This window comes from Muntiacus reevesi, chromosome 3 (genome assembly GCF_963930625.1).
Source record: "Muntiacus reevesi chromosome 3, mMunRee1.1, whole genome shotgun sequence".
Classification (NCBI taxonomy): Eukaryota; Metazoa; Chordata; class Mammalia; order Artiodactyla; family Cervidae; genus Muntiacus; species Muntiacus reevesi.
This window is the reverse complement of record NC_089251.1, coordinates 10,078,752-10,104,335: the sequence shown is the minus strand read 5'-3', so window position 1 is coordinate 10,104,335 and position 25,584 is coordinate 10,078,752. Positions and strand designations below refer to the sequence as shown.

Genomic DNA, 25,584 nt, shown 5'->3' with positions numbered 1-25,584 from the left:
CCGTTAGAAAAGCTTAAACTGAGAAGACACTGCAGGCTTTCCCCTAACAACCAGGACATATGTATAAGACTCAGGTGCTCTACAGACGTGAGTGGACAAAAATCACCTTTTTATTTTAACTAACTTCTGATATTTAGCATTTCCTGGAATTATGAAGGTGGTCAACAAATCACAGGTCTATGAGCAGTACCGGTGACTCTGTCATGAACAGAAACCACAGATAGCGTCATTACAGCTCTGGCAGAGGTCTCAAGTACCATCTATACTTATTACTACCTTGAAACAAGAGACCTCGGGAGTTACTGTTAGACCTGCCTCTGGATCTTGTCATTTAATGTATTGATAAAGCCAGTACATGTATCACAAATTTGTTTAATAATCTGATAACTATTTAAATATAACTGGATTTTCTTGTACTCTGTGAATATTATTCTCTGCATTTACAAACACTTTTCTGACAAGGGCTTCTGTAGGCTTTAGCAGACTACCAGAGGCACAGACAAGGTTAAGAACCTCTGCTCAGTCTAAAGGAAGACAACTAGGAAGAAAATCAAATTTGATTTGAACAAAATTGGAGAGAAAAAGAAATTATTTTAAGTCACAAAAGAGAAGTAATTGCAACACACATTTTCAGTCTGGATTCCTTGATGAGAAAGAGGAAAACGTCAAATTTTTCCTTCATAAGGTTCAAAGTGCCCCAATATTTCCAGAGGCTTGGGAGTGAGTTGGGGGTAGCTCCTCATGGTCATTTCATCCCTGCCATGAAGTCATGTTTGGTGTACATAGACACAACTTTTGAGACAGACTTAATGCAATTTACCCCAGGTGCAGTGGCCTGGAATAAGATGCAAATGTTGTCCCCATCTCTCTGGAAGTCATCATTTCATGTTCACTCTCCAGATAGAAAATATCATTCATCTGATAAGAAAACCAAAATCAAATCCAAAACCCTAAAAGGCAGAGGTAAGATATTGAGATAAGTAACAGTGTCAATACTCACATTCGAACAAAGAGCGACTCTTTGGATGTCAGACCGGGAGATGAATACTTTTCAACCAGGGCCAAAGTACTGAAGCCAAACTTATGAATGGGCTCGTTGGAATCCAGTGGGGGAAAGTCTGTGTCAACCTCCCCGTCATCCTCGGCAATATGCAGGCAGTAGGCACTGACATTGTCACTGTAGGGATATCAAAGAGGTAAGTGAACACCAAGGTACAAGAGGGATGCAGAGACCAGAGGTGTGGTGGACGGCAAGCCAGCCCGGACACCGCTGCTGCTCACCCTGAAGCCTGGATGCAGTGAGATCTCCCAAACCCTGCTCCCTCTGATAAAGAGAAAACACACACACAGCAGTGCGAAGGGGGAGAGACACAGTGTGAAATGAGGATGTTAACACTGTTCTATTCTTCCAGCGACTATTTACGGAGCATCTGTTATATGGAAGACACGGGACTTTACGCCTTAGATCAAAGACGAGATTTGAGTACAGACCCTCAAAAGAAGTTTAGTGAATAGCAGCAGGGGAAAGAAAGTACTACATTAGCTATAAGTGTAAATAAAATAAATATCATAAAAGAGAAACAAAACTATAAAGGAGGAAAAATTATTTGAAGGGAGTCACAGACCTCTGATTTATGTTCAGGATTAAGAAAATATCTGTGCTCTAACTCAGAAGAAGTGCTCAGGGTAACCAAGACAGTCTTTACTGTTCTCCTTTTTCCGAAGAATATCGGGCTCTCTTGATAGCTCTGATTCTAAACACCAAGGACACTTAACGCGTAAAAGCAAATGACCCAATTTATCCTGATGTAGATAACTAAGTTTCTCAACTATCAACACTTTTGGACTTGTCTCACTTCCCTAGAACGTCCAGTCAGTACTCCCAGACTCCAGCTCTGCCCAGTTTAGAACTGACTCTCCTTCTCCTTTGAGGAAAATAAAATGTCAATTTGCTGAAAAAGAGTGGGAAACTGCACCAACATAAAGAAAATTTAACACTGAAATAACTAAAATGCTTGAAGATACCCTGCACCAAAGTTCAATCGTGAAACTGCAGATCTGCTAGCACTGAGAGTTTGAACCTAATAGTTCACAAGGAGGTAGGATTCTAAATTCTATGGCTTAAATTTGGAGTTTAAATGATATGATTGATGCTTAAATTAATTAATTGCAAAGTGTATGCTAATTGTTTAATTGGTTGCTTGATCTATATAGATCATTTTTTGAATTAAATGAGTTGATTTACCAAGTTTATTGATTGGATGTGACAATGAATTATTTCACTGACTACCTGATTTGCAATTTTCCCAATTAATGCACAAATCTTTAGCTGCAACTCTGCTTATTGAGAGAGAGCCTACTTCAGGTAATCTATACTCAGTCTGTCATGACTAAGAGATATTTATTATATAAAACAGGTAATAAGGACAGATTAAAAATAATGGGAACTGTAAATTTACTAAATGGATGGATAACAAGAAAGTAATCTGGCTATGTTTGTCACTATAAATTTCATGTGTTTGCAATGCTGTTAAAATTTTTTTAAATTCATCTCTGAATGGTATGGGAAACTTACCAATCTTTGCAAAAGGTTACCGACTTCAACACAAAACACTTGCAGAAGCAGAAGAAAGCCCTTCAGATGAGGAAAATATCATAGGATAATAGCTAAGGGCTTTGTGTCCAAAGAGACTTGAATTCAAACTGAAGCCGCATTGCTCGTGGGCTGTGTGAGTTTCATCTCCTTCACATCCCACTTCTACAAAAACGGTACAATTACCCAGAAGTGGCTGTGAAGTTTTGATGAGATGATGTATGTAGTGCCTAGCATATAACAGAGGTAGAAAAATAAATGGTAGTAATGATAATAAAGTCAGATGGAAAATAACTTCAACGGTTAGGTCAACCCTTGAAGACAAATGGTGGATGCATACTAGAGCAACAAAGCAACAGTGAAGCTGGGAGACATGTTCTACGTGCCAACTGGAGCGAATGTGTCCACTGTGCTCTAGCCTTGGGGCCCACTGAGCCTCCGGGAGTTTATGAACAGGGAAGACACTGATGAAGCAAGCGATGGACAGCACAGATTATTTACTGCTGTGTAAATCATCCTGAGGAATGTCTGTGAGTCCCCAGCACCACAGAGGTTTCAAGGGCAAATAATAAGTCTATTGATCAAAGCAGAAAGCCAAACATTGGTATCAGAAGAATTCTGCTTTGATTGTCATGGGACGCCCCCAAATCCCCTTCAAACAAACTCGGCAAATGTCACAGGCTAAGCTATGAAAGCCAGAAGATTCACTGCACCAAGTGCTCTTCTCCCCCAGTTCTTGAATATAAAGTGTGACACCACGTGTTCATTCAAAAAGCAACTGAAACGCCTAGGCTATGCTATAGTCTGTCCTGAGCACTGGGAACACAGCAAGGAAAAGAATGAATAGTTCACCCAATTATACAAATTAATGGAAGTCTTCTCTGGGTCATCAGCAAAGTTTAGTAGTAAACAGGGCTCCCCTACCAAATCCTTAACTGAACATATAAGGGGGGAAATGACTAAAATTCCATATGCTAGGCATGGATATTGGTTTCTCTGTGCCTGTATACAGGAATCATGAATAAAAGAAGCTATTGTGGTATACTCTGACTTCTAAAACTGCTTCAGGACTCCAAATTAGTACTGGTACAACAGTCACTGGTATCACTGGCTACATTCACTGAGTACTATGTGCCAGACACTATGCAAAGTGGTTTAGATACATGAGCTCATTCCATCTTCCCACCAACTGTGTGAGTTATTATTTCTATTTTACAAATTACAAAACTGAGGCTCAGTGAGGTTAAGTGGTTTGTTTAAGATTAAACAACAGGTAAGTGACAGAGCTGAGATTCAAACTCAGGCAGTCAAGAGCCCTCACTCTTGACTCCCATCTACCCCTCTGCCAATGCCATGGTGTGTCAAGATTTCCCAAGGTCCTTGTTCCTACAATCTTACAGAAATGCTACATACGCTAAAAAGGAAAAGAAAACCATGACACATATTTATAAAACATTAGAAGCTTAGAGAGATTTATTTCAACCTCCTCGCTTTTACAAATAGGAAATAGATGCCTATTTCAAAGAAGAATAAGGTGCCATGATCATCTAAATAAATGGTGGCAAAATCAGTTTCCAGAGAACTCAGGTCTCCTTACTTCTCTTTCATTACACTTTGATCACTTCAGAATTTAGTGGCATTTTGAAGTGGGGAGAGAAAAAGAGAGGCAGCTTTAGGTCCTTGACTCAGAAACACGCCAACTATAGGTATCTAGAGCTTCCAAGATGATGAAAATGGGGCACCTCTTCATGACAGTTTGGTGGAAGGAAGAGGGGTTTTCCAGTCAGATCCGGTTTTAACGCTAACACAAACAAGAACGAGCTATGTGGCCAAATCTGTCTGAGTTCCATTTTCTTACTCGTAACAGGCTTTCTTTGATTTCTTTAGGAGAATCATTTGGATCTCAAGTTATTCTCCCCTGTGTTCTTACAGAACTTGGCTGTTACTTCTGCATATAACTTATCATACTGCTCTTTTTCTTATTTATGCATCTATGTTCTCCTAAAGAGCAAGGATTCTATTGTCTCTGCATTCTCACTTAAGAGTAAAATGGCTGGCATTTAGAAGGTATTTAACAAATATTGGTTAAATGCAAGAATATATGAATGTGTAGACTGAATCACTCAACCCATGAAAAAAACATACTGGGTATTATTAATGATGTGTGTGTTAATGAGAAGAGGAGGAGTAATAAGCCTTTCTTTTTCTTGCTTGTCACACTGATATCTGTTAGCCAAATGGGGTTTTCAAGGCAATGCACATGTGTAGAGATTGCAATTCAAGACAAGGAAGAAGGCCTAGGAGAAAGAGAAAACGAAAGAGGCATTCTTACAGTTCATTAAGATGTGAGTACTGGCATCTCAGTTTTTTATGGAAAAAAAAAACAATAAGAAATTATTACAACTATATACAAATGTTCAATTACATACATATGAAAAGACTAGAAGAAAAGGGACCAAAATGTTTATAAAGATTATGTTAACATTCAAGCAATGAGCACTTTTTTCTTTCTAACTTTCTATACTTTCCAGATGTCCCACAATATATATGTGTAACTTTCATTTTCCTTTCTTGATAAAATCCATGGAATTCTCCAGGCCAGAATACTGGAGTGGGTAGCCCTTCCCTTTTCCAGGGGATGTTCCCAACACAGGAATCAAACCGAGGTCTCCTGCATTGCAGGCAGATTCTTTACCAGCTGAGCCACAAGGGAAGCCCTTCTTTATAAAATACTTAATTAAATTTTTAATAAGGGTAAGACATTCTTACTGTGGACAATTTAGAAATATGGAACAGGACAAAGAAGGCTGGGCAATCCTCTCACTCCACTACAAAGAGAAAATCATTCATCCTAGAGACTCTGAGCATAGCCAGCCTGGTTCACACATGTGGTCATTTATTCTACCAGGTTTTGGAATTAAGGAGGAAATAACCACAATGACTGCAACAGGGTCTGATAAAGATTAAACAACATAATTAATTGCACAGTGCCTGGCATGGAGAAAGATTCTCATTTTGCCAAAATTTCTTCTACCACTTTTAAGTTTCTGATTACACAGAAGCTGAATTAACTATCAAGAGTCCTGTGTGTGTCACTACCAGAGGGAGAAGAATGATCAAAACACTCACAAATAAGTACAGGACAACTGGATCTACAAGAAGAGGCTTAATTTTAAGAGTTGGGTTGGCATGGTTAGAGCAGGTCCTTTGAGGTACCATTGAGTTTGAAAGAGGAATGAAAGTTTAAATAATGAATGGATGTAAAATGGAGCCTGCTGTCAAAGAGAGATCCTTAGGGGGGAAATATTTACCTACAAAGCTTTAAGGAATACAACTAACTGAATTTCTCTTATTCATATCTTATCAAATAAAGCTAAATTTTTCAGTACAAAATTTTATCTCACTGAATTGTTGACCAACATTCACTTTATGTTCAAAAGGCAGTATGGCTTTTATGAAGAGACAGAAGCCGTAAACCCATAAATAGATGGCATTTAGTTCATAAATGAAAATTCAGGAGCATTCCATGGAGTACCACAGATTTCTACCAAATGTAGAAATTCACTTCTTATCTTCAGAAAATGCAAAACACACTGAAGTATGATCATGAGACAGACTAATGCTTGCTCTTTTCAAATGAAAGATGAAATAATGCATGATTCTGAAATGTCTAGAATGCTCAATACATGAGCTTTGCTGTTCAGTTTGGTGAGAATCAATATTAAGAGTATGTCAGGCATTAGCAAGAGAGAAAAAGATCCCGACGGTTGCAGCTCAGAAGTTCAGCTCTTTGAAGTCAGAAGTTCAGCTCTTTGAAGTCAGAGTTAAAGATTTTTAAGACTCCCAAGATTTCCTTTTCTCTAAAACACATCCCCCATAAATGGAAAGTAAAACTCATAAATAACATCATAAGACTTGTCAAGCCACAGCAACCTCAGACGGGAATAGTTAAATCTAAATTCCCTGGTAAAGTTTTAGTGAGAAAATGCCCACTAATTTTTAAGCAGAAGCAAGACCTTCATATAGTTCTGCCTAGGCTCCTTCTGAGTCACTTTCTATTGCTGTGTCTTCAAGTCCCCTGACCACTACGCACTTCCTCCTGCCACAGCATTGCTGCCAAACCGTTCCATCCGCCAAATGCCTTGGGCCTCACTTTCTGAGGGAGCTCCCCCACTCCCCCCACACCCCTGGTTCCCAGGTGACGCTCTCACAGTGGCATTCCTTCCCTGCAGAGCACTTAGCTCAGCTTCTAAGCGGGCATAATTTGGTTTAATTATTTGAATTATGTGCCCATTTCCTTCACTAGCTTGTGGAATTCATGGAAGAGAAACCATATCTTGTTCCACTCACCACTGTACACCCAGCAAAATGCCTGGTATATAGCAAACACTCAATAAATATTTACTGAATGCATGAATGAATACAAATGATAAGTGAAATGAGCCAGTTACAAAGTGCTATTACACTTGATAATTTCTTCTTCCCTACCAAACTGTAAATTTTTTGAGTGCAGCAACTGCATTTCTCTTGTTCTCCATTTTATCCTTGATACCCAGGGTCTGGAACTCCATAAATATTTCCTGAATGAAGAAATGATGAGGGACTTAAGTCTTTGAGATTAAGCAGGGTATCAAGAGAACAGTGAGAAAGATGTTTCTAAGGAAATGGTAGAAGCAGAAGCTGTATGTCAAGAAGCTGCCAGTTAAAGAATGTGGTGTTAGAATGTATGGGAGCATAGCTGGGGGTCAAAATGGGAACGGCGAGTCAGGCCGTTATTATTTAGGTAAAGGGTTCTCTGTGATGACTCTAAGGAGTATAAATTAGAAGCAGCAATCAAGAAATGGGAGAAGAGTACACCATGGTGGGGATGCAGACAGAAAAAAAAAAGAAAGGGGGGAGGGACAGGGAGTATAAAGAACTCAAACTGCAAAGCTGTCAGAAAACATACAATAAATATAAAGTCAAATGTTCCTAAATACTTTGATAAGCCCATGAGGTCATCAGTGTATCACAGCATGGTACAATTATGTGAGCTATCAGAAAAGGACTAAATTATGCTATTACTGCTGAATTAACACTAGTATTGGTTGCAGTACTAGCTGCTGGAGTTACAGTATTTAGCAACAATAGAAACAATCATTTACGGAGCAGTTGTCACGTATTTTCTCATTCTAATTTTATAACTACCCTGATAGGAAGTTCCTATCCTCATTTTACACATAGGAAAACTGGAATACACAGGCTGAAGTTATTTATCCGAGATCACCCTGATGGTCAGTGCCAGAATGCAAACCCAGACAATGGCTGTGAATCCCATACTCCTGACCACTATGTTATATACTGATTAAGAAGGCAGATGAAAATGTTACCACAGGTTAGACAGCTTCTATGAAAAATGACAAAAATAAAGAAACCTCAATACTGAATGAGATAAACCTCAGCTATCTACAAGGTCCACCAAGTTTCCTAAGGACTCTAGGTAGCTGAGTTTACACGAGAACGAACTGAATCCACAGTGAAATCCGTCGTGTGGCTGGATCATGTGCTGGTATACTCTACAGCTGCACTTCCCAAACCCGTGGTTATTGAGCCCTTATAACGTGTGTGTGCGCCCACTCAGTTGTGTCAACTCTGTGCGGCCCCACAGACTGTAGCTTGCCAGACTCCTCAGTCCATGGAATTTTCCAGGCAAGAATACTAGAGCGGGCTGCCATTTCCTCCTCCAGGGTAATCTTCAAACCCACCTCTCTTGAGCTTTCTGCATTGGCAGTGGGATTCTTTACCTCCAAGTCATCGGAGAAGCCTCTTGGAATGTGGTTAGTCTGAATTGAGATGTGCTGTAAATAGCACATAAACACTAGATATGGAAAACGTGACCCCAAAAATAACAAAAACATCTCATTAATAATTTTATATCAATTACATATCGAAATGATAATTTTTTCTATAATGGCTTAGATAAACTATGAAAATTAATTTCACTTCTTGGAAATGTTTTAAATATGTGATTACTAGAAAATTAAAACTGTAAATGTGGCTTACATTTGGAGCTTGTATTATAAATTTTTTTCAGTTTTATTAAAATATAATTGACATGTAACATTGTGTAAGTTTAAGGTGTTGCTCTGACATTCTCACATGTTACCAAATGATTACTACCAAGTAGCATTAGCTAGTACCTCCATCATGGGCAGAACATTTGGGACTCTTAAAGACTTCTCAGAAAGAATGACTCCAGAAAGAATGAAGAATGAAATAACTCCAGAAAGAATGAAGAGACGGATTCACAGTGAAAACAACATCCAGTTGTGACTGGCGATGGAAATAAAGTCTGGTGCTGTAAAGAACAATATTTCACAGGAACCTAAATGTTAGGTCCATGAATCAAGGTAAATTGGAAGTGGTCAAACAGGAGATGACAAGAGTGAACATAGACATTTTAGGAATCTAAAATGGACCAGAATGGACAAATTTAACTCAGATGACCATTATATCTACTACCGTGGGCAAGAATCCCTTAGAAGAAATGGGTTAGCCCTCATAGTCAACAAGAGTCTGGAATGCAGTACTTGGGTGCAATCTCAAAAATGACAGAATGATCTCTATTTGTTTACAAGGCAAACCATTCAATATCACAGTAATTCAAGTCTATGCCCCAACCACTAATGCCAAAGAAGTTGAAGTTGAATGGTTCTATGATGACCTACAAGACCTTCTAGAACTAACACCAAAAAAAAAATGTCCTTTTCATCACAGGAGACTGGAATGCAAAGGTAGGAAGTCAAGAGATACCTGGAGTAACAGGCAAATTTGGTGTTATAGTACAAATGAAGCAGGGCAAAGGCTCAGAGAGTCTTGCCAAAAGAACGCGATGGTCATAGCAAACGCCCTCTTCCAACAACAAAAGGGATGACTCTACACAAGGACATCACTAGATGGTCAATTTCGAAATCAAGACTGATCATATTCCTTGCAGTCAAAGATGGAGAAGCTCTATACAGTCAGCAGAAACAATATCGGGAGCAGATTGTGGCTCAGATCATGAACTCCTTATTGCCAAATTCAGACTTCAAGAAAGTACGGAAAACCACTAGACCATCCAGGTATGACCTAAGTCAAATCCCTTAACGATTATATAGTAGAAGTAACAAACAGATTCAAGGAATTAGATTTGATAGACAGAGTGCCTGAAGAACTATGGACAGAGGTCGGTGACATTGTACAGGAGGCAGGGATCAAGACCATTCCCATGATAAAGAAATACAGAAAGGCAAAATACTTGTCTGAAGAGGCCTTACAAATAGCTGAGAAAAGAAGAGAAGCAAAAGGCAAAGGAGAAAAGGAAAGATATATCCATCTGAATGCAGAGTTCCAAAGCATAGCAAGAAGAGATAAGAAAGACTTCCTCAGTGATCAATGCAAAGAAATCGAGGAAAACAATAGAATGGGCAAGACCAGAGATCTCTTCAAGAAAATTAGAGATACCAAGGGAACATTTCATGCAAAGATGGACATGATAAAGGACAGAAACAACATGGACCTAACAGAAGCAGAAGATCTTAAGAAGAGGTGGCAAGAATACACAGAAGAACTATATAAAAATGATCTTAATGATCCAGATAACCATGATGGTGTGATCACTCACCTAGAGCCAGACATCCTAAAATGCGAAGTCAACTGTGCCTTAGGAAGCATCACTACGAAAGCTAGTGGAGGTGATGAATTTCCAGTTGAGCTATTTCAAATCCTAAAAGATGATGCAGTTAAAATGCTACACTCAATATGCCAGCAAATTTAGAAAACTCAGCAGGGGTCATGGGACTGGAAAAGGTCAGTGTTCATTCCAATCCCAAAGAAAGGCAATGCCAAAGAATACTCAAACTACCACACAATTGCATTCATCTCACACGCTAGCAAAGAAATGCTCAAAATTCTCCAAGCCAGGCTTCAACAGTATGTAAACCGAGAGCTTCCAGATGTTCAAGCTGGATTTAGAAAAGGCAGAGGAGCCAGAGATCAAATTGCCAACATCTGTTGGATCACTGAAAAAGCAAGAGAATTCCAGAAAAACATGTACTTCTGTTTTATTGACTATGTCAAAGCCTTTGACTGTGTGGATCACAACAAACTGGAAAATTCTTCAAGAGATGGAACCTTCAAAACCACCTGACCTGCCTCCTGAGAAATCTGTATGCAGGAAAAGAAGCAACAGTTAGAACCGGACATGGAACAATGGACTGGTTCCAAATTGGGAGAGGAGTATGGCAAGGCTGTATATCATCACCCTGCTTATTTAAGTTACATGCAGAGTACATCACATGAAATGCCGGGCTGGAGGAAGCACAAGCTGGAATCAAGACTGCCAGGAGAAATATCAGTAACCTCAGATATGCAGATGACACCACCCTTATGGGAGAAAGCAAAGAGGAACTAAAGAGCCTCTTGATGAAAGTGAAAGAGGAGAGGGAAAAAGCTGGCTTAAAACTCAACAATCAAAAAACAAAGATCATGGCATCAGGTCCCATCGTTTCAAGGCAAATAGATGGGGAAACAATGGCAAAAGTGACAGACTTTATTTTCTTGGGCTCCAAAATCACTGCAGATGGTGACTGCACCCTGAAATTAAAAGATGCTTGCTGCTTGGAAGAAAAGCCAAGGCAACATATTAAAAAGCAGAGATATTACTTTGCTGACAAATGTCCGTCTAGTCAAAGCTAGGTTTTTTCTGGTGGTCATGTACGGATGTGGAATTGGACCATAAAGAAAGCTGAGTGCCGAAGAATTGATGCTTTTGAACTGTGGTGTTGGAGAAGACTCTTGAGAGTTCCTTGAACTGCAAGAAGATCAAACCTGTCAATCCTAAAGGAAATCGGTCTTGAATATTCATTGGAAGGACTGATGCTGAAGCTGAAACTCCAATATTTTGGTCACCTGATGTGAAGAACTGATTCACTGGAAAAGACACTGATGCTGGGAAAGACTGAAGGCAGGAGAAGGGGACGACAGAGGATGATATGGCTGGATGGAATCACTGACTCAATGGACATGAGTTTGAGCAAGCTCCAGGAGTTGGTGATAGACACGGAAGCCTGGAGGTACTGCAGTCCATGGGGTCACAAAGAGTCGGACAGGACTGAGAGGCTGAACTGAACTGACACTTCTGAACTTCACTGTACCTTGATCCCAAGAACTTCCAACTGAAAGTTTATAACCTTTGACCAACATCTCCCCATTTCCCTCATTCCCTAGCCCCTGGAAACTACCATTCTAATCTGTTTCTATGAGTTCACTTTTCTAGATTCCACCTGTAAGTGATATCACACAGTATTTGTCTTTCTCCGTCTGACTTATCTCCTTTAGTATCATGTCCTTGAGATCCATCTGTATTGTTGAAAATAGCAGGATTGCCTTCCTTCTCATGACTGAATAATATTCCACTGTGTGCATATACATACCACATCATCTTTATCCATTCATTCAAGATGAACTCTTAGGTTGTTTTCTTATCTTGGCTATAATGAATAATGCTGCAATGAACTTGGCAGAGTAGGTATCTCTTTGAGATCCTGTTTGCATTTCCTATGGATATATACTCAGAAGTGGGATTGCTGGATCATACAGAAGTTCTATTTTTAATTTTCCAAGGAACCTCTCTATACTGTTTTCCATAGTGCCTGTACCAATTTACATCCCAACCAACAGTCACAAGGGCTCCCTTTCCTCCACAGTCTCCCCAACACTTGTTATCTTGTCTTTTTTATGCCAGTCATTCTCACAGGTGTGAGGTGATTGCATTGTATTTCATTTGAACAGGACTGCTCCACAGACAGAAACTTTCACCCACTGAACACTGAGATAATACTCCGAAATACACTACTGCAGCTGTGTATACTACAGCAAAATCTTTCAAGTTTTCAGTAATTCATCTGTCAATAGTCTAATGAAGGGCAACAGAATTTAGAGACCAGTGAAATATGTTGAATGTCTAAGGGACAAGTGAAGAGAAGAAGGCAAGGAATGGCCACTCTAGTGTACAATGGAGTCATAATATATGACCAAAAAAACTGCATAAAAAACAAAACTATTCAGAATTATTCATACAAATGTTTAAAATTATCTATGAAGTAAAATAAACATGGTTTTGTGTCAAGAACAAGTTCATATTTCCCATCTCAAGTTCTTGACAGGGTGAAACCTCATAGAATTTTATTTTTCTTTTACAAATGGGTGTTCCTAAAAAGATAGTGCTTCACTCAAAATGACAGAGAAATATAAATTAAGGAATGTTTTAAGAAAATCTTACAGGCCAGAAATAGACCCACACAAATACAGTCAATTGATCTTTGACAAAGCAGCAAAAGCAACTCAGTACAGAAAGGAAGGCCTTTTCAATTGGATATTAAGATGAAAAAAAAAAAAAAGAATTCCTGATACAGACCTTACACCTGTCACAAAAATTAACTCTAAAGGGATCACACACCTAAATGTAAAGCACAAAACTATGCAACTTCTAGAAGATAACACAAGAGAAAAAGCAGGTAACCTTAGGTTTGGTGATGACTTTTTAGCTGTAAAACCAAAAGCACCATCTATGAAAATTTGATAACTTGGAGTTTATTAACATTAAAAACTTCAGCTCTGCCAAAATTGCTGTTAAGAGAATAAAAACATGAGCCACAGATTGGGAGAAAAGTCTTTACAAGAAACACATCTGATAAATACACAAAGAACTCTTAAAATTAACTCAACAAGAAGAAAACAACCTGACTAAAATATATGCAAAAGACCTGAGCCGAGAGCTCATAAAATAAGACAGCTGTCAAATAAGCATATGTAAAGACCCGCAACGTCATCTGACCGCGTGTGTGCACGTGTGCTAAGTTGCTTCAGTCGTGTCCAACTCTTTGTGACCCCATGAACTGTAGCCGGCTAGGCTCCTCTGTCTATGGGATTCTTCAGGCAAGAATACTGGAGTGAGTTGCCATTTTCTGCTCTAGGGGATCTTCCCCACCCAGGAATCCAACCTGGAGACCCAGGCAATCTCCTGCATTGCAGGTGGATTCTTTACCAACTGAAGCACCAGGGAAGCCCCAATGGAAAACTACTCAGCCATAAAAAGAATAAAATTTGACATTTGCAGCAACATAAATGGACTTGGAGGGCATTATACTAAGTGAAATAAGTCAGAGAAAGACAAATACTATATGCCATCACTTACATGTGGAATCTAAAAAACACAACAAACTTGTGAATAAAACAATAAAGAAGCAGATTTACAGATACAGAGAACAAAATAGTAGTTACCAGTGGAGAGAAGAAAGAGAGGGCAATATAGGGGAAGGGAGAGAAAAGCTTATTATGGAATTATGTGAAATCATGTGTGTGAAACTCCCTAAAATTGCATAGCACTATAGAGTTTATTTATTAATTTTTATTTTAAGCTTTTATTTTGTATTGGAGTATAGCTGGTTAACAATGTTGTGATGGTTTCAGGTGAACAGTGAAGGGACTCAGCCACATATATAGATGTATCCATTCTCCCTCAAACTCCCCTCCCATCCAGACTGCCATATAACACTGAGCAGAGTTCTCTGAAAGTACTATAGAATTTAAATAATCATTTATTCAATTAAAAAAAAAAGAAATTCTTGGATTTAAATACCAGTTCTACCACTTGCAATGTAATATAGAAGAGTTGCGTAGCCTCCCTATGCTTTAGTTTCCGTCTCTGTAAGATGTATGCCACAGTTCAACTCACTGTGTGACCCTGGGCAAGTGCCTTCGCCCCTTCTGCTTTCAGTTCCCGCATCAAGCAATGTTCTAAGCAATGACTCAAGACACATGTATAAGGTCACTAGCACTGGCTTGTTTACACTTTATGCTGAAAAATGACAACACCGTAGCTGAGCCTTGAGCACAGCTACAGACTCAACCCTTTTTTGAGCCTACGTGATATCTTGGTTGGAAAGGCTTCCTACTGCCATAGGAACAATAAGGATTATCTTTATATCCACAATTTATTCAGGCAACGTGGAAGGCACTGTCAATGAGAACTCAAAAGAATGATTTAAAGTACAAATTTAATGTACTTACACACACACACACACACACGACAGACTGGACCATTCTAACTCAAACTGCGAGAAGTAAAAGCCTCCATGAGAATCCATTTCTAAAATGAAGGCATCCACTACATTTAGCCCTACTGCCAGGAAGGGCACATAAACTAGGAGAGGATGCCTGTCAGACAGGACACTCAAGTATCGGAGGACTAAAGCAGCAAACCGCTTTCACCTTCAAGTTACGGTGTACAGGCACAGAGACCCTACTTTCAACACTGCATTTTCAATGTAACAGTTTAATGAGGAATGGAGTCCAGGGAAAAACTGGACCACTGACTGATAACAAAGAAAACTATAATTCAGATCAAAGGGAAATAATGTAAAAATCATGGCATCAAACAGATTGGGAATCAAATTCTGACTGGGTCATCTCCCACTGGTGTAAACATCAGCAAAGAACAACTCTCTGATCCTGAGCCGCCTCCGCTGCTAAATGCTCACCTCACAGGAACTGGGAGAATTAAATGAGAAATCAGGTGTGCAGCATCCAGCACCATGTCCAGCTCACGATCCCTGCTCAACAAACACGAGTTCCCTCCCGTTACCATCCAAGCCCCTTTTATATCAGCAAGCATCATAAAAGGGTTTGGAAAGGCATTTCTTCGGGTCTGGATTCATAAATTTGGGTCTATTTTGCAGGCAGACTCTCTGAGATAAGAAGCCTGAGTTACACAGGCCCAAGATCTGGTGAGCAGCCTGACCTGGATCAGTGTGGACATCTGGCTCCCAGGCCAATGCCCAGAAAGACTGGCTGGGCCCAGAGGGCAGCACGGGCGGCCAGGAGACAGCCAGAAAGCAGAGCAGCCGAGAAGAGGGAGGATTACTTGAGCTTCGGCTCCCGTCCTTCGCTCGTGTACTGCCAGCAGATGAGCCCGATGAGGTCCTGCACCCTGGCGCTGGCCATGGTCACCACCGTCATTGGCAGCAGTCTGTCCTGGCTCGAGTGCAGGGGGAGGTAGACGTCGATCTTCTTGGTCGCTGTTGTGCCTACGTGACCCTGTGGACAGAGCACAGGCGTGAGGGTAAAGCACACAGTTCCGGTCACGCAGCCCCACTGGGCCACGACGGCTGCCCTCCAGGACCTGTGTTCTCATCCTCTGGGCACAGACCAACCCAGGAGCCTGCGGTGGTCCTGAAGGGGAAACGTTGCTTATAGTTTTAAGAGTGTATTTTTTTTTCTTTTTTAATTAGAATTTTCTGCCGCTCGAATGGATCCAGCTCTGCCAGCAGTAAGGTAAATGAGCACTGCAACTAAGAACAAATGAAAATGGTAAGCAGACCTAATGCTTGGTGTCAGGAGACTTGCTCTGCTGCTTATTCGGAGTGACCCTGGCATCAGCTGCCCTCCCTGAAAACTGCTATATCACTCCCTGAGACCTTAGGCTAAGCTGCCATATTCTCTGAGGAAGCATTTAGCAGTACTGGAACCAAGTGCTTTCTTTCTGGGAGACGATGGGGGGCTAACTCCATTATGCAGTACATCTCTTTACTTCACTCATCTGAACTAAAGTTCAAGGGTCTCTGGTCTTATTACTGCCCTAACAGCCATACTCACACTGACCTACATGTCCCTAATCCCTCCCCCACACGTCTCTCTCCTCCCTCCCAAACCTTCCACTCCCCTCTGGAACTCCTGCACGAATCAGCAAACTCCCCATGAATCATTACTTCTTTTTGAAAAACATTCCTCCACCTCTTTGCCGTAATTGAAACCTGCCAGTCTTGAGGATACTTCCTCCTCTACTGTCCTGAAGACTTTTGTTTTGTTCTTCTTAGCCTCCAAACCTTTAAGACCAGCAGGCAGAGTAGGTATTCTTGGCCCTGCTATGTCCAAACTATTGATTCTCCTTTCTTACAAAAACAAAAACCCCTGTTCCTTTGAGACCCAAGTCACCCAACTGCACCATCTTCTCCCTCTCCTTTCCTGTTTCTGTTACCCACCAGCCTTTGGTCATCCTGCTCCCTCACTAAGGCCTGAGTTCTTGGTCAGTCTTTCCCACCCCCAATTCCTGTCATCATTCTAAAAGAACAATCTGTCCAATACCCAAGGCTCTCAATCCCTAGACCGAGTCACTCCCAAAGCCTTTTCATCCACTCCTCAAATCACTGATTGCACTGGGTACACTGGAGATTTATAACAACTCCAATATCTCAAGTCAGAACACCTACTGACTGAATACACTTTAAAATTTTTAAGTAAATTAATCAGTTTGTTTTTAAACTTGGGTCTTGCCACGTACCTTGCGGGATATCTCAGTTCCCTGACCAGGGACTGAACCTGGGCAGTGGCAGTGAAAGTGCTAAATCCTAACCACTAGACCACAAGGTTAAAACCTGAATACACTTTAACATACCTCTACCTCATTTATTCAAGTAGTCCCTCAAATTCTTTAACCTATAATCTACTGAACCACCTCTTAATTATCCATCAGTCTCCCTTATTTCCCAACACCCCACCCCCAGACTACATGAGCCATTATAGCTAATATAATCATTCCTTTGCAGATATAATTTAAAAATATATTTTTATTTATTTATTTGGGTGCACCAGGTCTTAATTGCAGCACATGGATCTTTGCCGCCATGAGCTGGATCTTTTAGCTGTGGCATGTGGGATCTAGTTCCTTGAACAGGGATCGAATCCAGGCCTCCTCCACTGGAGTGTGGAGCCTTGGTCACCGGACCACCACGGAAGTTCCACAAACACAATTTTAACACTCTCTTACTCCCCTGGACACGGTCCGCAGAGCATCAGCCTCGTATGACCCCAACCCTCTGCATTCCTCAGCTGAACACGGGAGAGAAATCAGGTAACCGCACAGATGGATTTCACTTTAAATCCTCTGACGATAAACCGCAAGCAGACACTCGGTGCTGTGCAGCAAGCACCCCGCCTGAGACCACTGCTGCACGCTTGAGCCTCTCTCCTCGGACTTCCCGCGAACCCTGCCCCTTGACCCTCAGACCCTGCCCTTCCCTCATGCGCTGCCAACAGATGAAAAGTACAGAGGACCCCTGAATGACATGGGTTTGAACTGCAAGGGTCCACTTGTAAGTGATTTTTCTTACTTCATACAGACTATAGAACTACACGATCCACAGTTTGTTGAATCTGTGGATACCAAACTGCATCATCAAATTTGATTATGTTACACTCCTGTTGAAACTCCTTCACTGAGTGGCTCCTATGATACTTTGAATGAAATCCAAACTCCACGCAGTGTGCAACAAAGCACTGCATGATCTGACCCCTGCCTAACCCTCCAACGTCATCTCCTGCCTCTCTTCCCCCACCCCACCTACTTCAGCTACACTGGCCTTCTAGGAATGTCCTGAATGTGTGTGCCTTACTGCTTCTTCCCCTTCTAAGGCCACTGGGAGTGTTACTCATTTATCTAGGAGGCTCTTTCTTACGACTTTTGCATTCTCTAACATGTGGCCTCAGGCTGGTTACTGAACTCTCTCCTCTTCCTCTTTCTCATACAGAAGGTGATAACGATAGAATGCGCTATCTATCAGAGATTTCTTATGAGGATTGCTACTATTGGTATCGTTTACTCAAGGCTCAGCTCACACCACACCTCCTCAGAGAAACCTCCACTGATAATCCTATAGAAAGAAGACCTTTCCACAGGTACTCTCACACTTGTCTTGTTCATTTCCTTCAGAATGCTTAACAATGTGATATGACGTACTTATTTATGTGCATCTTCAGTGTATGCCTTCCCCACTAGCCTCTGAGCTTCCATGAGGGCAGCCATAAGAATGTTTGCTTTGTTTACTGCTCTGTATACAATGGCTAGTACTGTGCCTGAGGCACAGAAGACACTCCAAAGAAAACTCTGTTGAACTACAGAATGAATGCATGAATGACTCAAATGCCTGCTGGGACACATGGTAGAAACTCAATAAATGTTAGTTTCTCCCAACTATCCCACTTGTCCTACTTCTATGGGCCTGTTTCCTGGTAGCAGACGGAGATGGAGGGACTTGAGCAATCAACTGGTTCCATCTTTAACACCCTATACAGGATTGTATCGATCTAAAGGTGGAAAAAAAATATCAGAACTAGGGTAAGAAAATACACAAAATTAGTTGAGAAAACATTTTTAGAGAAATTCCACTTCTCATATAACCCAGCATCTAATATTAGATCCATAGGGTTGTTTTGTTTTGTTTTTTACTGTCTTCCCTCTATGTTATAAAAACAAATAATACAAAAGATAATTCTCCTACATAAAGAACTCTCTCTCAGGCATGCACACATGTGTACACACACACACACACACACACACACACACAGAGTTTTTAGCTTGGAAGTAATAACTCCAATGACTAGCAAAGATGTCTCTAAACACCAAGTGTCATCTCGTCAGGCAGTCAAAAGGTTAAAATGAAAACAGCTGCAATCTTTCTGAAGTGGGTTTATACACCCTCTTACCACTCTCTTCTCAAACTCATTTTCAGACCCCCTAGCTGCTGTCACTGCTCTCCCTTCTTATTTCTGTTTATTCCTCCTCCTTTCTTGGAAGAACTTGGAACTGAAGGGCTACAGGAATCACAGTATCTCAAGATACAAAGATTCAATGAAATGACAAATGTGAATGTACTCTGTAAACTATAAAGTGCTTTAGAAATGCAGTGCAATATCTAGAAAGGGCCTAGTTCTATAATCAGACCCATTTCTATTACTCAAGTCTATTAAAGGTCATGAGGCCAAAGATGGATGCTGTAGGAGTCCTATTAATAATATCTATTATTATAATAATAGATAATATTTAGTTACAGCTAAGGGTTAAATAAACTCTGCTAAATGTCTATCTAAGTTATTTAATTCTCACAATCACTATAAGAGGTAGGGTTCTACCATTATCCTCATAAATATAAATGAGAAAACCAAAGCTTATAAGGCTACTCAAGATCTCATAACCAAAGTGAAGAGCCAGGACTCAAATCCATGTCTGTCTGACTCCAAAGCCTCCACTTAAACACCAGCACCTTCTTTCACTAAAGTTATCCTAAATAGAATCAGTCTCCACTCTCCAAGGCTGGACAACTGTCTCCTGTTCCTTCTCAAAAACATGCCAAAAACACTGCCGTTTCCTAGAGAGGGAACACTCTAAGGAGCTGCCCAAGGAGAACCAGGGAGGACTGCAACTCCAAAGATCATTGCCACTGTCAGCTGAATGCAAGGAGTCATCATTGTCTAGGAAATGAAAGCAGATAGTTATATGGTACCCTCTATTTCATAGTGAAATAGCAAGTGTGGGGAAAACTATGAGAATAAATGCGGCACATACTTATTAAATGAATACAGCAGTTTATCTTTTTAATCTTCTAATTCCATCTTGAGGCACTGATGACGGGGGAAAAATGCCTTGCACAAACCTTGAAATTATGTATTTTTTAATAAGAAGCCTCTTCTGAAAAAACTCAAGGTGGTGGCAGTTAGCTCTATCTAATAGTCCCTGTGTTGCAATATTTAGAGAGAATCATCTAAAACATGAAACAATCCATCAACATAATAGAAAGTAATTAACTTATTTAAAAAAAAGAAAGGTGACCAAAGGATTAAAAGTATTCATCACACATCAAGGCAAGCAATATTCCAAAGAGCTAACATCTAACTATTAAAAAGCAACTAGCGAGCAATAAACAAAGATCATATCATACAGTTTCACTGTGTGGCAATTTATGTGTTTCACAATTCAGAAGTGGCTTCCCAATTAGAACACAAGGAAAGGGTCACAACAGAGACGGGGAAACTGGTTTAGCTCCACCCTTCCTAGCCTCTCATGCATTCAACACCCACCCGCTGGAACACCATACTGGGCTCGGAAGACAAAGTTAAGGCACAGTGCAGATCTTCATCAAATTCATGGTCTGCAGAAGATCTGTACTGTACAATGTGTGAAGAGCTTTAAGAGGGAACGCACAGGCTACTATGAGAGCTCAGAAGCGACGCAGACTAAAGACAGTTCAAAAAAGCCTCCTAGATTAAAAAAAAAAAAAATTTTACCCTTCCTTTCAATAGAGTCATTAACCCAAGGAAAAGACACTTACTGTATTTCAATACTTTCTATACCAATATACAAAAAAGTGAGTATGAATTCTTCCTGAGACATGGGATTTTGAGTGTTTAATTTTAATTTTCTGCTTTATATTTTTCTGCATTTTTTAAACTGAGCATGGTATTATTTTTATAATTACAAACAAAATTAATATTTATAACTAAATGACCAAGGACGAGAGAAAAAGAGCTACTACACAGAGCTTAAGAGAGTTTTAAGTAAGAGAAAGGATCAACTTTGAAAATGTAGCCTATGTTAAGGTATCTGGCAAAATTTATTAAGGACACACTATGTTCCAGTGCTGACAGGCTGCTGGAAAAATAAGCTGAAAATATAACTCAGACACTTTCAACGGCAGGTTAAGTCATTTTTATTAACGAAATAAAAAGTAAGAAACTCACATTGAGCTGACAAATTTGGAGTTGAACAACTCTCTCCAGAGCAGCCCCCAAATTGGGAAATGTCCCTGGTTTAGGTGTCAGAACAAAAAGAAAAGTATTCTTGAAGCAAAACTATTCCTTAACACAAATGCAACTGATGAAGACCAACTAGATTCCAGAGTTCACATCACATGACCTGTCCATGACTTGATAGCCCGGAAAATGCAGCCAAGATCTCAAACTCAACATGTCCAAGACCCATTTCCTCCTTCGGATTCTCTCATTTCATATTCAATCTCATTTATGGCTCTCACCACCTACGCCATCACTCAAGCTAAGAACCTTAACTCCTTTCAAATGTCTCTGAAATACCTCTCAAATCTTTCTGCCCTAGTTCAAGCTTCATCATTTCTCAGCAAGACCACTGCAGCAGTCTCTTATCTCCCTGTCTCTAAAAATCTCTCCTCTCTCCAAATCTTTATTTTCTTACTGCTACTGAAGTGATTTTTCTCTAATCACTGACCATGCCTATCACACAGAAATAAATGATGGGTCTCCCCAGTGTTAGCATTCTAGCTCTTTAGCATGGCAGCTAATACCCTTCACACTCTGGTCCCAATGTATCATTGCTAAAGTATATTGAAGAGAGGTTAAGAGCACAGATTCGTGCTCAGCCAGATCCAGGTTTGATTCCAGGCTCTGCTGCTTTCTTAGCTGCTAGACCAGAGACTTTGGGCAGGTAACTGTACTCCTCAGAACCTCCATTCCCTTGCTTAGAAAAGTAAATAAAATGTATATAACATGCCTGAAACATAGCCATTAAACAAGAAGTGCACCTCTTCTGTCCTTTAAATGCCTCCTTTTCCTAGAAGCTGGAAGTCCAAATTAATTTCCTCTTCTCTGCCTTTTAGCAATCTGACTTGCGTAGCCTTATGGTTTCATTTTTTCTACCTACCATTACCACTTCCTTTCCCAGTCTCTCACGCAATGGTACATTGTATAATGGAGAAAACTGTGTCTCACCCATTTTATATTCTCCTAGGGCAAAGAGTACAGCAGGGGTGTGGTACTGCCTCACTGAATTGAAAGAAGTCCTCAGACTGGCTTTCAGAATGGACCTGCTGCTCCTCCCACTCCTCTCCTGTCCCAGGTAAACCACCCACACCTCTTCTACTTCCCAGGCCATTCCTTAGGAGCCCTCTTTCTTCTCTAAAATATCCCCAGCACCTAACAAGGGTGGGTATATAGTAGTTATTAATAGTTACACATATTGATGGAGTGAGGATTAACATTCTATTAACACATGATTTTTTAAACACCTGCATTATATTATAGTATATAAAGGTACTGGTGGGCCAAACAGAAAACAATCTGTCTCCAATGTAGGAGACCCAAGTTCAATCCCTGGGTCAGGAATAGCTACCCACTCCAGTACTATTGCCTGGAAAATCCCCATGAACAGAGCAGCCTGGCAGGCTACAGTCCATGGGGTTGTGAAGAGTCAGATATGACTGAGCAACTAACATTTTCACTTTCATAAAGGTACTATTAACCTATTCCTCTGTTATTAAATAGATGTTATTCCTAATATTTCACTACTACAAATACTATTCTCAGCAGCATTCCCTTATATAAATGTTTGTACTCATATGCTAAGGAGTAGATTACTAGGACAAAGAGTATGAAAGCTTTGTGACTTGTGATATATATTGCAAAAGCTCACTTTTTAAAGAAGTGTCTTTATGCCAATCATGAAATATCAGTATTATGAACTGTATGTCATCCAATTAATCATTAGTTCATAAAGTGTAAAGACTTAAAAATTTTAAAATAACTTCTATATGTGGAATATGAATGGGTATAGAAATGAAATATATAGAATTTGAACATTATGATGAATTAAAATATTATATCTATTCCAGATTTTCCCCCATCTGAACCCATTAATTAAAATAATATACATTTTGCTGCCTATCATAAAGTTAATTTCAAAATTATGTACCTGGTAGTTTCCAAAATAGAGGAAGCAAGAACAATAGATGGCATTCAGTTAAAAATCATCTTGAATTAAGAAACATTATATCAAGTGAATTAGCTGAATTAAGTCTTAAGGACAGAAGGTTCAGTTAGCAGCACTACTTAATTAACATCAAGGCTTATCAATAATAAATTGAATATCAAACCTCAAAACTGTTGCTAAGTGTTCAATTTCTCTGTCAACAGAAAGGAACAGAGAAAGGATGGACAGCTTGGCTTCTAGAATTAAAAAGACAAAAAGCAGGCAATATTATTCCATTAGTCACAACTGCACAAGCAGATCACTGTATGTAATTTTAATGTAGAAATAAATATATCAGGGTATCCAGACAATGTAATGATGCAAATTGATAAAAGGATTATTTGTGGCCTTCAAAAGTTAAAACTCTCTTAAAAGGAAAGGCTGCAGTTCCATTCTACCAGTACCTTCTTCCCTAACTCCCTCAACAAGGACCAAAGGATGTTATAGTCTACCAACAGCCTGTGCTTAGCCACTCAGTCATGTCGGATTCTTTGAGAATCCATGGACTGTAGCCCACTAGGCTCCTCTGTCCATGGGGATTTTCCAGGCAAGAATACTGGAGTGGGTTGCCATGTCCTCCTCCAGGGGACCTTTCCAACACAGGGATCGAATCCAGGTCTCCTGCATTGTGGGTGGATTCTTTACCATCTGAGCCACCAGGGAAGCCCTACCAACAGCCTAGCCTTTAATAACATGATACCAGACTTGGGAGAGGGGTGTCAGATTATCATTACACTGATGATGCTTAAGGGACTTCATTTGATCACAGAAAGGATTTTAAACAAAATTGAGCCTATCTCTGGCGTAAGCTAAGTTTAATCAACTACGAGAAATTAAACAGGGGTCTATGTGAAGAGAAAACAAAAACCCCAGACTGAAGCATTCTGCTCTCAACAAATGCTGGCTTCATGAGCTCATGGAAAGAACTCACTTTTTTACATTCAAAATAGTGGCACTGAACTTCTGAATAGATTTTGTATAAAATTCTATGACAAATCCATTCAGAACCAGGGGCTTGGCTCTGTAGTGCTATCTTAACCCTCAATAAATCTGGAATGCTTAAAGGCTATTAAATTAACATTTCCCTGATCTGGCACCTGTAGTTGAGTTCATTTGTCAAAAACATTCCTACAGTTTGTCACTGGACACTGTATTTTCTGACAAGTTAAGTTTAAAATAAAATTGACAAAATCTCATTAATTTTCTCTGAATCACCAACCTTGGTTACATTAAGCTTTTATTATTAAGAACGTCAACTGTCACTCTCTCTTTTACAAGGTCAAGTTCTGATCTGGGTACCTCCAGGATCCTTATTCTATTAATAGGAGCTAGTGAGGCATTGCAGTATGGAGATTAAAAGTGTAAGCTGTGGAATCAGAAAGACCTAGGTTCAATTCTCACTTACTGTGTGTCCTTGGACAATTTTATTTAACCTATCTGGGTCACTATTTCCACACAGACACAGTGTATTATAAAAGTACCTCTTCACGGAATTGTTCAAAGGATTCAATCAGACTATAAATGCAAAGCACTTATCACTGTGCCCAGTCTATAGTAAATGCTCAGCAAATGTTGTTTCTTCATTAAGCTTTTTCTCCCCTAGTTTTAAATTCAGAGACTTAAAAAAAAACAACCTTCATTGCCATTCATAGACTTCTAAAACTACAAGGAATTTAAGGGTCATCCCCTTTAAAACATTTTCACCAAATGGTTGTCCTACGAGCTATCCTGAACACCTTCCACTGATGAAGTCCCTGCCACCCTCTGAAGTCTGCAGGTAAACAGTTTTGATGCTAAAACATTTCTTTTCATTGAGGGACATTTTCTCTGCAGCTTTGACTCACTGATATTAGTTCCAGACCTCAGGAAACTGGAAAAACTTCACCTCCACTTCCATAGTGCCAAGTCACTTCAGTCATGTTCGACTCTTTGCTACCCTATGGACTGTAGTCCGTCAAGCTCCTCTGTCCGTGGGATTCTCCAGGCAAGAATACTGGACTGGGTTGCCATACCTCCTCCAAGGGATCTTCCTGACCCAGGGATCGAACCCACATCTCTCATGTCTCTGGCATTGGCAGGTGGGTTCTTTACCACTAGTGCCACCCGAGTTCATTTCCACAGACACCCCTTCATGTATATATGAGAACCTCCAACAAAATAACTCAGCTACTAAACACTGTGGAATGAGCCAGACTATATATAACCCTTTCAAAGAATACAAGACAGCATAGAAAATGTTATTTCCATAATTTTTTCTTAGGCTGATCATTTTCTTAAATTTTCTTTCTATAACATCTATGATAAATATGTGGCTTTCCTGGTGGCTCAGATGGTAAAGAATCTGCCTGCAATGCAGGAG

General features: G+C 40.1%; 1 protein-coding gene across 6 annotated transcripts in view; it reads right to left on the bottom strand.

The window, feature by feature from the left end:
- Positions 1–25,584, bottom strand: part of MAPKAP1 (MAPK associated protein 1) — a 229,363-nt gene that overhangs the window by 104,544 nt on the left and 99,235 nt on the right. For all 6 annotated transcript variants that reach the window (XM_065928444.1, XM_065928446.1, XM_065928447.1 and 3 more), the window contains 2 exons: positions 15,540–15,712; positions 1,001–1,177 (listed from right to left, as the gene is read on the bottom strand). In XM_065928444.1, the coding sequence (XP_065784516.1) occupies positions 1,001–1,177; positions 15,540–15,712 (350 nt within the window). The remainder of the gene's footprint in view (positions 1–1,000; positions 1,178–15,539; positions 15,713–25,584) is intronic.